The following is an 11,775-nucleotide window of genomic DNA, read 5'->3' on the forward strand; positions in this document are numbered from 1 at the left end:
CAAATCATAGAACACTGGAACTGGAAGGGACCTTGAGAGGTCATTGAGTCCAGTCCCCTGCCCTCATGGCAGGGCCGAGCACTGTCTAGACCATCCCTGATAGATGTCCGTCTAACCTGCTCTTAAATATCTCCAGCAATAGAGATTCCGCAGCCTAGCGTGGGTGGGTGATTAGTAAACTCTCGGATTTAATGGATTTTTGGGATTAACGGACACCCCTCCCCCTCATTAGTCCGTTAAATCGAGGGTTTGCTGTATTTATTTGTGTTTACTTTCACTGTACTGTAGTTATGGAAAATGTAACTAACATTTAATGATGATTAAAATGCCGGTGGTTTGAGAGGTCCGGGTAATAGAAGGCTGGGTGTGAAAGATCGCAGCGAGGTCGCCGTGTTTAGTTTGGGTCTTCACAAAACCAAAACGCAGTCCTGCAGCACTTTAAAGACTAACAATATAATTTATTCGGTGGTGAGGTTTCGTGGGACAGACCCACTTCTTCAGAGCTGGAATATTCTCATAAATGGTGACAGAGAGAGAGAGAGAGAGAGTTTAGCAGAAAGATAGAAAAAAGCGGAATCCCTGACAAATCCATCTTTTTGCACTTGGCGAGGAAGACGTCTGTCTGGATTTGTGTGCGTTTTTTAATATAGTTGATGGATTTCCGTCCCAAATTACTAAAAGTAGTGCCTGGCATTTTGCATTCCAAGTGCCAAAAGATGGCACGGAGTGTAAGCTGCTTGCTGCCTGTCAGATTGGAAGCCTGTGGCAGAGGCGGGAGAGACTTTGAGAGGTGGCTTGAGTCGTTGCCAGTGATTAACTGCTGGTTCACGCTCTCTGCTCTGTAACTCTTTCCCTGCCTTCGCAGGTCTGCATCCCAAACAGCTTGCAGGTCCGTGGGCCAGGCTGAGCCAGCCCTGTAGGGCTCAAGGCACTAACCCAGGGCGGGGCCGGTGAGCACGCTGCATGTCAGGTTCTCACCTGCTCTCTCTCTGCAGTGCAGGATGGAGTGCAAGGACATCGCGGCGGAAACCCTCTACGATGTGCTGCACGATATCGAGTACCGGAAAAAGTGGGACACCAACGTCATCGAGACCTTTGACATCGGGAAGCTGACTGTCAACTCGGACGTGGGATATTACGCCTGTGAGGAGCTGGGGGGGAGTTTGGCAAGGGGGAAGAGAGCTTCAGATCCATGCAGCAGTGGCACCCAGTGGCTGCTGGAGAGGAGGGGATGGGCGGGTTAGCTGGGTGCTCTGGGGGACCCTGGCATGGCAGGGCTGGATGTGGGACCTGCCGCTTCCATGCTGTGCATGGGGTTAGGAGCATGTGTCTTCAGTCACCTCGCCAGCGCTCCTGAGTGGCTGCGTTTAGCAGGGGCAGAGCTGCCAGCCAGGAGGGAGTAGGCCAGGGGCAGCACTGTGCTCTGCTGAGAGGCTGGAGGGTCAGGGCAAGGGGGTCGTAGGGCTATGGGGCCTTCGCGTCCTGAGCTAAGCACAGCAGAGATGCTCTGCAGAAGGGACGGTCCGGGGAATGAATAAGTGAGGGGAGGGAGGGCCTGGGAATGGACGGTAGCCTGGGGCTGATGGCGGGGGGTGGATCGGGGCCAGTCTGGGAATGGAGTTGGGTGTGGGGGAATTTTATCCCATGTCAAGAGTCAGACCCTTTCTCCTTCCCAGGGAAGTGCCCCAAGCCCCTGAAGAACAGAGATGTCATCACCCTGCGCTCCTGGCTCCCCGTGGGGACGGATTACATCATCATGAACTACTCGGTCAAACACCCCGTGAGTGCCCTGGCCCCTGCCCCTGGCGCAGCCGGGAGCGGCTGTAACCAAGCTGGGGGTGGGAGGGGGCCGGCTCTGCCCATGACTCACTGCAGCACCGTTTCACTAGCCACAGGCCACTACGACACCACATGGCCACAGCTGCTGGCTGCCCTGGGGCCACAGGCTGAGATCCCCACAGGGCGCCCCAGCCTGGACACTAAAGGTGTCATAAGACCAGGGGTTTGCACCAGACCGTCCCGCTCGTTGCTGTCCTGCAGTGGGCTGGGCACTGCCGATGCCCTGGTGCCTTTGTGGGAAAAGGGGACATACCATCGGCTGTCCTAACGCCGTTGTGGTCACCCAGGACGCTCTCCGCCAAGAAGAGTTACTCACTAGGCCTATGGGGAACCTTGCATCAGGGCTTGTTCTAGCCCTCCTGCACCAGAGGGTAGCTTGAGCACCAGACACCTAAGGGAGAATCTCTGTTAGCTGCTATATATGGCCTCTGACACACAGTTGGGCACTCTTACTCTGTCCACTAGAGGGCAGTGTGGCCCAGGCATGCACACACCTCGTCAGTCCACCACACTCGTAGTGTGACAGTAACACAGATGTTAGACACCGGGTTAACTTGTGCAGCAGGTTTTGGTCTGCACATACCTGGATTTAATTGGTTTGCCTTACTGCCTGGCTGCGTCGCTCGGTGAACCAGCACGTGATCTGGCCCTGTTGAGCCTAGCTGCTTTGGAGAAGCTTGGCCTGGGGTACGCAGGTACGCAGTTCTGGGAGGTCAGATTGGAGCCCATCTGGCTCAACTGGAGGTATCATGGGAGATATTTAAGAGCAGGTTAGACAGACATGGATCAGGGATGATCTTAGTTGGTGCTTGGCCCTGGCTGGAGGGCAGGGGCCTGGACTTGACCTCTTGAAGTCCCTTCAGCTTTTAGTGTTCTCTCTCCCTCTCTCTCTCTCACACACACATGGTTTTAGTGTTCTGTCTCTCTCACACACACAGAGAGAGAGAGAGAGAACAGGAGGTGAGGCCTGGGTGGTTAGCCAGTGGGCCATCTGACTCACCCCTTAGGTTTCTTCTTTGTGCTCCTCATACCGAGTCACACCCTCAGCCTGCTTCTGTTCTGCTTCCCCCTCTGCAGAAATACCCTCCAAGGAAAGACATGGTGAGAGCAGTGTCCATCCAGACAGGCTACTTGATCCAGGGCAGAGGGGTGAAGAGCTGCTCCATCACCTACCTGGCCCAGGTGGACCCCAAAGGTAACCGTGCTGCCTGGGGCCATCCTGGGCGCGTCGGAGCCTGCTCCCTGCTGCTTTCCATGGCGCTCTCACTGCAATGCTCAACCGGTAACGAATGAGGCGCCATGGCTCAAGCTATGTTTTTACCTTCATAACCAACGTGCCAAGCCCAGAAGCACTGGGAGCTCTGCACCGCCAATCCCTGGCAGCAGTTAAACACTTCTCACCTGCCCAAAGACCCCACCCCAGCCCGCACCGCACCAGCATGCACGGGGGAGCTGTCTCCAGTGCGGGTCCTGCACCCTGTGGAAGTCTCCCTAAATGGCTGGTCTGCGTCCCCTCTTGTGGGCAGATCTTCCCCACCACCTGACTTCCGCCCAACTGTGGGGCTGAGAGATGCTCTGCAGAACATATAGTTCCACTGCACCACACCTGGTAAACCTAGGGGATGCATGCAAGGCCTAGGGGATGCATGTGGGGCTTTGCTCTCAGGGGCTCAGGCGGCAATCCCAGCTGGGCGAAGAATAGCCACTAGAGAACTGGGCTGCTGCGTTAGCCAGCTCAGCTCTTTGGGAGGAGAGACGCCTTTGTCCTGGGGAACAAACGGCATCGCAGAGACCCTGCTGCGGCACCCCCTGGTGGAGCACCTGAGCGGCGCCCGCTTTTCGAGGGAAGAACTGATTTTGCGTGGCGACCGGCAAGTGCCCTGCCAGTTAAGCTGGGGGGTGGAAAATCCCAGAGCCCTGCCAGGTGCACACCACCGTGCCCCTAAAGAGTGAGGAGCAACTTTTACCACCAAGCTCAGGGAGATAGGCAGGCCCTGACCCTCTCCCAGGCTGTGTGTGCTCTGGCTTGCTCGCTCCGTCTCAAACTTACTTTGCCATCTGTGACCTCTTCACCCCTGACCTTCCTCTCCCCCACGTGCTTCGTCTGCAGCTGCTTGTGCTTTGAGGTATCATTGACCTGTCATCCCTCCAGGAGAACCTCCTGGTAACGGCTTTCTTCTGACCCCTGTAGCGCCAAGGGCTGGCAGCCATGCACTGCCACTCTGCAAAGCTCTTGCCCACCAGTGAGTGTGTTACAGGTCCCCTTCCGTGCTGAGGACATGGGTCTTCTATGGGGCTTGGATTCTTGAGCACAAGCTGTAGCAGCTTATGCTTCTAGCGTTGGAGTGCATGGCTCAAGCCCAGCAGTTGTCTCCAAGGCACTCAGGGCTGTACTGTGAGGATGAGCCACTGCACCAGGTCTCTGCCTTATTTTGCTTGTCTCTCTCGTGCAGGTTCTTTGCCTAAGTGGGTGGTGAACAAATCGTCTCAGTTGCTGGCTCCGAAGGTAAGTGTCCTGATTACCAATTCCATCCCACGTTCATGTCTTTCGCGGTAGGTGCTGTCCTGCCCCTCTCCTCCGACACCCTGAACTCCTGGCTCCAGACTTCAGCTGTCTGGTCCACAGACCTTGCACAAGTAACCATGAGCCACGCGATGCTCCCATGTCTTAATCGCGTGGTCGCGTTGGCTTTCCATCAGCCCGGCGCCTAATGCATCAGCTCACAGGGTGAAGCTGTTTAGGAAGCTGTCACCTATAGTCTTCACCCTGGAATAGTGTCCGAGAGAGATGGATGGTGGCGTATGGAGACACCACAGTTGAATTAGAGCCTGGTGGGGTCTGCTTCTTGGCTGACTGGCTTTGTGCCCCTTGCAGTAGCCACCATTCATCGTCTCATCAAAGAGCAGGTGAAGAGGTGACTCCCTCACAGTCTCTAAGGCTGCGTCTAGGCTTACCTTGAAGGTCGACGGCTGCTACACAATTTTTGGTATGCCAGTTGCATACCAAAAATCGACCTTGCAGCTGCTGACTTCCGTGCATGCCTTCATGGCGGAAGGTCGACGGGAACACGCCTACCATCGACTTTCCTTAATACCATGCGGCTCAGGAGGAGTTCCGGGGTCAATGTTGACCCTACAATGTGCTGTTTTGCCCATGCATGCAAGGGCGCCCTGGAAGATTGACCCAGAGCGGTCGATCTTCTCTGCTAAGTGTAGATGTAGCCGATGTAGCAGCCTAGGGAGAAGTTGTGGGCGCCCAGGTGCCGTTCGTCCCTGCAGACAAAGGCATGCTCAGAGCCAAAGGCTGGCAATTTGTGTTTAGAAAAATTCCAGATGGAGACTAGAGATCTCTGAGTGAGGCTCGCTCACTAAGCATTGGGCCTGCTGCTCAGGAGCAGTGGCGAAGGCCTTATGTGGCATGGGGGTTGGGTGGTGCTCTAAAGGAGGGTCTCGTTCAACTACCAGCTCTTGGTAAGGGCAGTTCTGATGAGGTGGATGGGGTTGGAGGCAGATGGCAGGGAGCTAACGGGACGCGAATGGGCTTCCAGCCAGAGAAACCCACTAGACAGGTCAGACTTTGGAGTCAGTTATGCTTCCCCCTTAAAAAGGGTGAGACCCCACTGCCCAGTTCATGTGGCTTATCTTGTTGACCTTGATCCCCGCCCACCTGTGCTGGGGGGGAGTCACTAACCTGCCAGCAACCGGCTGTGAATCTTGAGCTGCACTGGTGCCTTGGAGGCCTGCGAGCGACGCTGAAGGCAGGTGTGACCCTCCTGCCGGCTGTCAAGGCTCGCAGGTCAGAGCAGTGCCTCATGGATAGGCTTGAGGCAGTGGGATTGATCTGAGTCCGCCACGCTACCCTCCAAAGTCAGGAGTCGGGCCCACGCGGGCTGCAGAAGGCATCTGGGTGGAAGGATGGCAGACATGATGTAGGAGCAGTGTAGCATCCAGACCTGGGGCTGCCTTCCTGCCTCTGGGCTTGTCTCTCGTTGTGTCCAAGCCTTGCCGCTAACCTACTCGAGACAATCCGCCAGCCTGTGCAAACCTTGAGTGTGCTACCCTCTCCGCCTAGGCCTGGCCTGGCGGTTTATACCACCCCAGCCTCCGTTGCGTCAGCGGTGTGGCTGGTCCACACCAAATCTGCCACCTAGAGGCGGCTGCCTGGTTGGTGGCTCTGACCGGCCTCCCGTCTTCTCTGCCCTCTTCCCCGCAGGCCATGAAGAAGATGTACAAAGCCTGCCTCAAGTACCCCGACTGGAAGCAGAAGCACAACCCTCACTTCAAGCCCTGGCTGTTCCCCGAGCAGAGCACCCTCCCCACCGTGGCGCTCTCAGAGCTCTCCATCCAGCATGCCGACTCGCTGGAGAACATCGACGAGAGCAGCCTGTCCGAGACCAAAGACGACAGAGGCGAGGCCAGTGACGAGGACAGCGTCAACTGAGCCTGTTCGCGTCCATCCCCTCCCCGCCCGGCCCCTTCCCAGCATCCCCCTACCCATGCCCAACTGGGCTTGTTTGGTTTGTGTATCCAGTGCCGTTTGTGTAACATGCTCCCCACCACCTGGCTGACCGGGCTGCTGTTAGGCAGGACATTTCTCAAGCAGGCCGAGGATGGGTTCCCCTCCTTGGTGCTGGAAATCTGGATTTCCCCAGCGCTGAATCCTGCTTGGACTCCAGCCTGGTCCCCAGAGGTGTTGCTCCCAGGGAGGGTTAGATGTCCATAGGCCTGCGAGGGTCCAGGCCTTGGTGCTTGGAAGGGGGAACACCAGCTTTCTGGCCCTGAGCAGGATGGATGTCCCAGAGTGTAAAGGAGAAGCTTGTCTCTCTCATGGCTGAGGAAGGCAGAGCGGGAGGGGAGGGTAGCTGTGGGACCAAAGGGGAGCCACCCTCGGCAGACCCATGTTCAAAACCAACTTCGAGGGGCCTTCAGGGAGCGTGTCACCTTCCCTGCTCTGCCTGGCAGCGGAGGTTGGGTACTGCCCCCTTGGAGGGCAGGAGACCCTCAATGCTGTCCGGGAGCAAGGGAATGGAGACTGGGGGGAGGAGGGGTGTCAGACATGTTTCTCCTGGGGGTGGGCGCTTGGAAGACGCCCGCCCTCTGGCGAACGTGAAGACTGAGGCTCGACTGGCTCTTCCCGAAGGACGCACGCTCCCTTTGTCACTCAGTGGCCGTCGTCTCTGTTTTCTTTGTCCTCCTTAATGGTTAGAATTGCCTTTTTCTGAATGGGACCTGTTTACGGGACCCGTCTCCCTAGAAGGTCCCCAGCTGCTTTGGGGCTCTCCCAAGGGAGCGGGACCCCCAGGGGCCCTGGGCTTGCCCATAAGAGGGGGCCCAGAGGTCACGACCGATGAATATTTTCTCTGTGCTAGCATTAGAGGCCTTGAATCTGGATTTTGAAGCGGGTTCCTTGAAAGTGCTCCCTGGAAACCCCCCTGTGTTATGTTTCATGGGGGCAAAGGAGATTTTGTACCTTGTACTGGAGCAGTTTATTTAGGAATAAAATGAATAAATCAGGAAGGAGGCTGGCTCGGCATTCTCCTTACTGCTTGGACGACATCCGTCGGGCCCTGGTCGTTGGGCACGCCTGCTGCTCTGGCTGTCTGGCCCCCGGCCCCTGGTAGAGGTGACGACAGTGGGGGATGTGCTCAGATGATTGTCCCGCTGGCTCAGGAAGTTCGTGGAAGGGGAGTCTGTAGCTGCCTGGCTTAGCCCGGCTCCTCCCAGGAGGTCTCCGAGCGGATTGTGCTGCTGCCGGCTCTGCAGTGCCGTGGCGCTGACCCTTGGTGGGTTGCAGCGCAGGCCAGAAGGGCAGAGGGTTCAGCTGTAGCTGGTTCAGCTGTTCCCTCCCAGGTATTGCTCTGAGGAGCCGTGTCTACACGTGCACGCTACTTCGAAGTAGCGGCACTAACTTCGAAATAACGCCCGTCACGGCTACACGCGCCGGGCGCTATTTCGAAGTTAACTTCGACGTTAGGCGGCGAGACGTCGAAGTTGCTAACCCCATGAGGGGATAGGAATAGCGCCCTACGTCGACGTTCAACATCGAAGTAGGGACCGTGTAGTCGTTGCGCGTCCCGCAACTTCGAAATAGCGGGGTCCACCATGGCGGCCATCAGCTGAGGGGTTGAGAGGCGCTCTCTCTCCAGCCCCTGCGGGGCTCTATGGTCACCGTGGGCAGCAGCCCTAGCCCAGGGCTTCTGGCTGCTGCTGCGGCAGCTGGGGATCCATGCTGCAGGCACAGGGTCTGCAACCAGTTGTCAGCTCTGTGGATCTTGTGTTGTTTAGTGCAACTGTGTCTGGGAGGGGCCCTTTAAGGGAGTGGCTTGCTGTTGAGTCCGCCCTGTGACCCTGTCTGCAGCTGTGCCTGGCACCCTTATTTCGATGTGTGCTACTTTGGCGTGTAGACGTTCCCTCGCAGCGCCTATTTCGATGTGGTGCCGCGCAACGTCGAAGTTGAACATCGACGTTGCCAGTCCTGGAGGACGTGTAGACGTTATTCATCGAAATAGCCTATTTCGATGTTGCTACATCGAAATAAGCTATTTCGATGTTGGCTTCATGTGTAGACGTAGCCAGGGAGTGAGTCAACACAGCTGCAGAAGGAGGCTGGTCCAAGCAAGTTTATTAGCCATGATGGGGTGACTGCTTCCCAGGCACTGTGTTCTGCCTTCGGAAACGGGCATGCTAAGGGCACCCTCCCTGCTGAGATTCCCTGGGATACAAACCTTCCCCTGCTGTGTTTGCCACAGTACGGAGTGACAAGCTGAACCTCTCTAGTCTGGCGTGATTTGGTCCAGCAGCATCCGTAATCCAGCATGGTTGTAGTTTCCCGCACAACCACTTATCGTGGGTGTGGCCAAATGTCCTTGTTTACAGCCCCCAGGCCTGGCTCTCAGTGTTCTGTGCTCTTACGTAGCTCTACTTTCCTCCAAACATCTTCTACAAGCCCAGTGAGCAAGGGAAGTGATGGTAACGCTGCCAGACAATAGTGACCTCCTGCCGTCTGGCAAATTCTCTCCTTCGGCACCGGTCAGGTCCCAAAGGTGCTAGACAAGAGGGTCTTAACCTGTAGTAGAGATGGAGCTCCCCTGGACTCCCCACCCCATGGTCCTCCTTTTCACTGTGAATGTCCTTTCTCCTACAATGGAGCTTTGGCCCATCTCACTCCCAGCTTTGCAGGCACAGTTGGGGCTGCAGCTGTGCAGCAGAGTGGACAGAAATGAGCAGGAGGCAGCTGGCCCTGGCTGGTGAATGTTGGTGAGTGATTAGACACGTCCTTTGGGGGAGAGGGACCTTCGCCTCACCTGCCTGATCCTATCTGGTGAACAAGGACTGACACCCTGGAAGGCAGGAAGCTGTCATCTAGTCTAGCTTGTCCTAAAGGGCAGCTAACTGTTGTTTGAAGCAAAGTCCCCAGTGAACTAAAGTATTTCCAGTCTGTTGAGGTGATCAAATGTTTTAGCTGTCTGGGCCTGAAAGCACAAGTTGCTGGCAGCAAAGGGAGAGGGGAAGAGGCCTGCTGAGCCCCTGTGGCTTATGGAGTGGCACCTCCTACCCTGGCGCCGGTGCAGAAAGCAATACACAAATGCCGTTAACTCCTCAACACCAGCTGCTGCGAAGTCATGGGTTCTATTCACTCAGCAGGCCAGAAGCTTGCGAGTGAGAGGAACCAGTGTTGACGAAAGTGTCTTCCTAAAGGGCTGGAAGTGCTCCGGGGTGACAAGCAGTCTGTCTGCTCTCGCTTCTCCAAGCCGCTTGCTGCTTCCAAGTCCATGCTACCTGGAAATGAGGGAAGGGAGAATCACTGATCCTTTCCACCTGCTGCAAAGTCCCAGTCTTTCCTCAGCCTGGCCTGAGGTGAGCTCCAGTGGACAGCTGGTGAGAGCCAGATGCTGGGTAATTTCCTCCTCTCTCTCTGGGGCCTGAGTTCAGTAGGGGCCATGTCCTTTAGGGCCAAGCTGGAATGGGAGGCAGAGGAGCAACTAAAAGCTGCCCAGGAAAGCTAGCCCCTTACCCAACCAGCCTGGAATGGCTTGAAAGCCCATCAGCTATCACCTAGCCATGCCCAAAGGAGGTTCCCAGCATGCATCGGGCTCCCTTTAGTGGGACGGGTGCTGGGATTTTAGGTCCTTTCCAAGGCTGTGGCCCAGGCCTGCCTGAGGACAGTGAGTTCAGTTCTGGCCAGGAGGTATGAGGGAGAGGAAATCAAAGTGGACCAGGGCAGAGAAGAGCTGCAGGAGGGCATGGACCAAGGCCTGGCTGGCGAGAGACTGGATGAGTTTGGCTGGCTGAGCCCGGCCCGCCGGAGGCTGAGAGGGGGACCTGGCGGCTCTATCAATGCCCCGGGGAGGGAGAAGGATTGATGCTCAAGGATAGTGCTGCCACAAGAACAAATGGGAGGAGCAGGGCAGGAGGCAATGGAGGCTGGAAGGGAGATGGAGATTTTCTAACCAGCAGTGGGGGGAGGTTCGGGAACAGCTGGCCAAGGGAACAGGGAGAGGGCTGGTGATTTCTGACTGGACTGTAGGACTGATGCCCGGGATTGCAGAGGGCCTGGACTCAGACCCAGCAAGTGGTCCGGTCCCATGATGGTCTGTAAGACCTAACCCTGCTAGCGGGTGATGTCACGGCCCACTTCACGTGGCTCTGAGCTGGGTTTTAGCCATCCACTGCCATCCACGGGAGCATACACACTGGTTGTTCAGGCCTTTGCTTCTCTGCCTTTCCTGATATAAAAGTTCGACTGATGGGTCTAGAATTCCCTGGGGCCTTTTTTCACTTTATCAAGATAAGTACTAGGTTTGCCCTTCTCTACTCCTTGGGGAGCTGCCCGTCCTCCAGGGGTGTGTCTGCACTTGCATTCCTCTTTCGAAAGAGGTATGCAAATGAGGTAAATCAAAAATGCAAAGGGAATATAAATTTGCATATTTTGTACCTCATTTTGCATATTCTATTTTCAAAAGAAGAAAGCCCGTGTAGAAACTGCTCTTTTGAAAGTAAACCCCATCTTCAAAAGAATCTTTCTTCCCATTCAATGAAGGGAAGGAGGATTCTTTCGATGATGGGTTTACTTTTGAAAGGGCAGCGTCTACACAGGCTTTCTTCTTTCGAAAGAAGCTCTTTTGAAATTAGAATATGCAAATGAGTATCAGATATGCAAATTTACACTTTATTTGCATACCTATTTCAAAAGAGGAATGCAAGTGTAGACACACCCCAGGAGTTCTCTAGGGTAATTGCTAACAGTGTCAAGAGGACTTCAGCTAATCCCTTGGCTATACTAGGGTGAATTTCATCAGGCCCTGCTGCTGTGGATACTTTGAGCTTACCAGACCTGTTCCCTCCTGACTTTGGCTTCCCCTCTGCTGTGAACTGCAGCCTGTCTGGTCACTGTCCAGCTCATTAGTGCAAGCTGAAGCAAAATATTCACTGAACCCCTCAACCACCTTTTTGTGTGCTCCTTAAGGCCTCGTGGGGCCCTGTGCCCAGGCCTCTTGCGCTTACAAGGGCTGTGTGGAGTCTGAGCCAGGGGTATGTGGGGGCAGCAAGGGGCCTAGCCCTCAAGGGGCCTTTTTGCTCCTCTTAGACTGTGTCTATACCACAGAAATAACTTTGAAGTTGCTTACTTCGAAGCTGAGCATCTGCACATACCCTACTTTGAAGCAGGGCCCTTCTCCGTTCCTGGGAATGGAGTAAGGACTTTGACATTGGGCTCCCTTACTTGGAAGTTAACTTTGAAGTAAGGGGAAAAAGTACGAAGACTCTCTGCCGGCTACTTCGATGTGGTGCCTGACTTCGAATCCTAGAACACTAGGACTGGAAGGGACCTCGAGAGGCCATCGAGTCCAGCCCCCTGCCCTCATGGCAGGACCAAGTACTGTTTAAACCATCCCTGATAGACACTTATCTAACCTGTTCTTAAATATCTCCAGCGAT

General features: G+C 55.5%; 1 protein-coding gene across 5 annotated transcripts in view; it reads left to right on the top strand.

Annotated features, from left to right (window-relative positions):
• The window catches only part of STARD10 (StAR related lipid transfer domain containing 10), a 51,807-nt gene extending 44,458 nt beyond the window's left edge, over window positions 1-7,349 (top strand). For 3 of the 5 annotated variants that reach the window (XM_074980757.1, XM_074980765.1, XM_074980749.1), the window contains 5 exons: window positions 996-1,143; window positions 1,677-1,780; window positions 2,917-3,034; window positions 4,293-4,345; window positions 6,053-7,349. In XM_074980757.1, coding sequence (XP_074836858.1) covers window positions 996-1,143; window positions 1,677-1,780; window positions 2,917-3,034; window positions 4,293-4,345; window positions 6,053-6,280 — 651 coding nt within the window. In that variant the 3' untranslated portion in view covers window positions 6,281-7,349. The remainder of the gene's footprint in view (window positions 1-995; window positions 1,144-1,676; window positions 1,781-2,916; window positions 3,035-4,292; window positions 4,346-6,052) is intronic. The other 2 variants (XM_074980773.1, XM_074980782.1) reach the window with 1 other exon arrangement.
• Window positions 7,350-11,775: the final 4,426 nt, after the last annotated feature.

Source organism: Carettochelys insculpta, chromosome 1 (assembly GCF_033958435.1).
Source record: "Carettochelys insculpta isolate YL-2023 chromosome 1, ASM3395843v1, whole genome shotgun sequence".
NCBI classification, from domain to species: Eukaryota; Metazoa; Chordata; order Testudines; family Carettochelyidae; genus Carettochelys; species Carettochelys insculpta.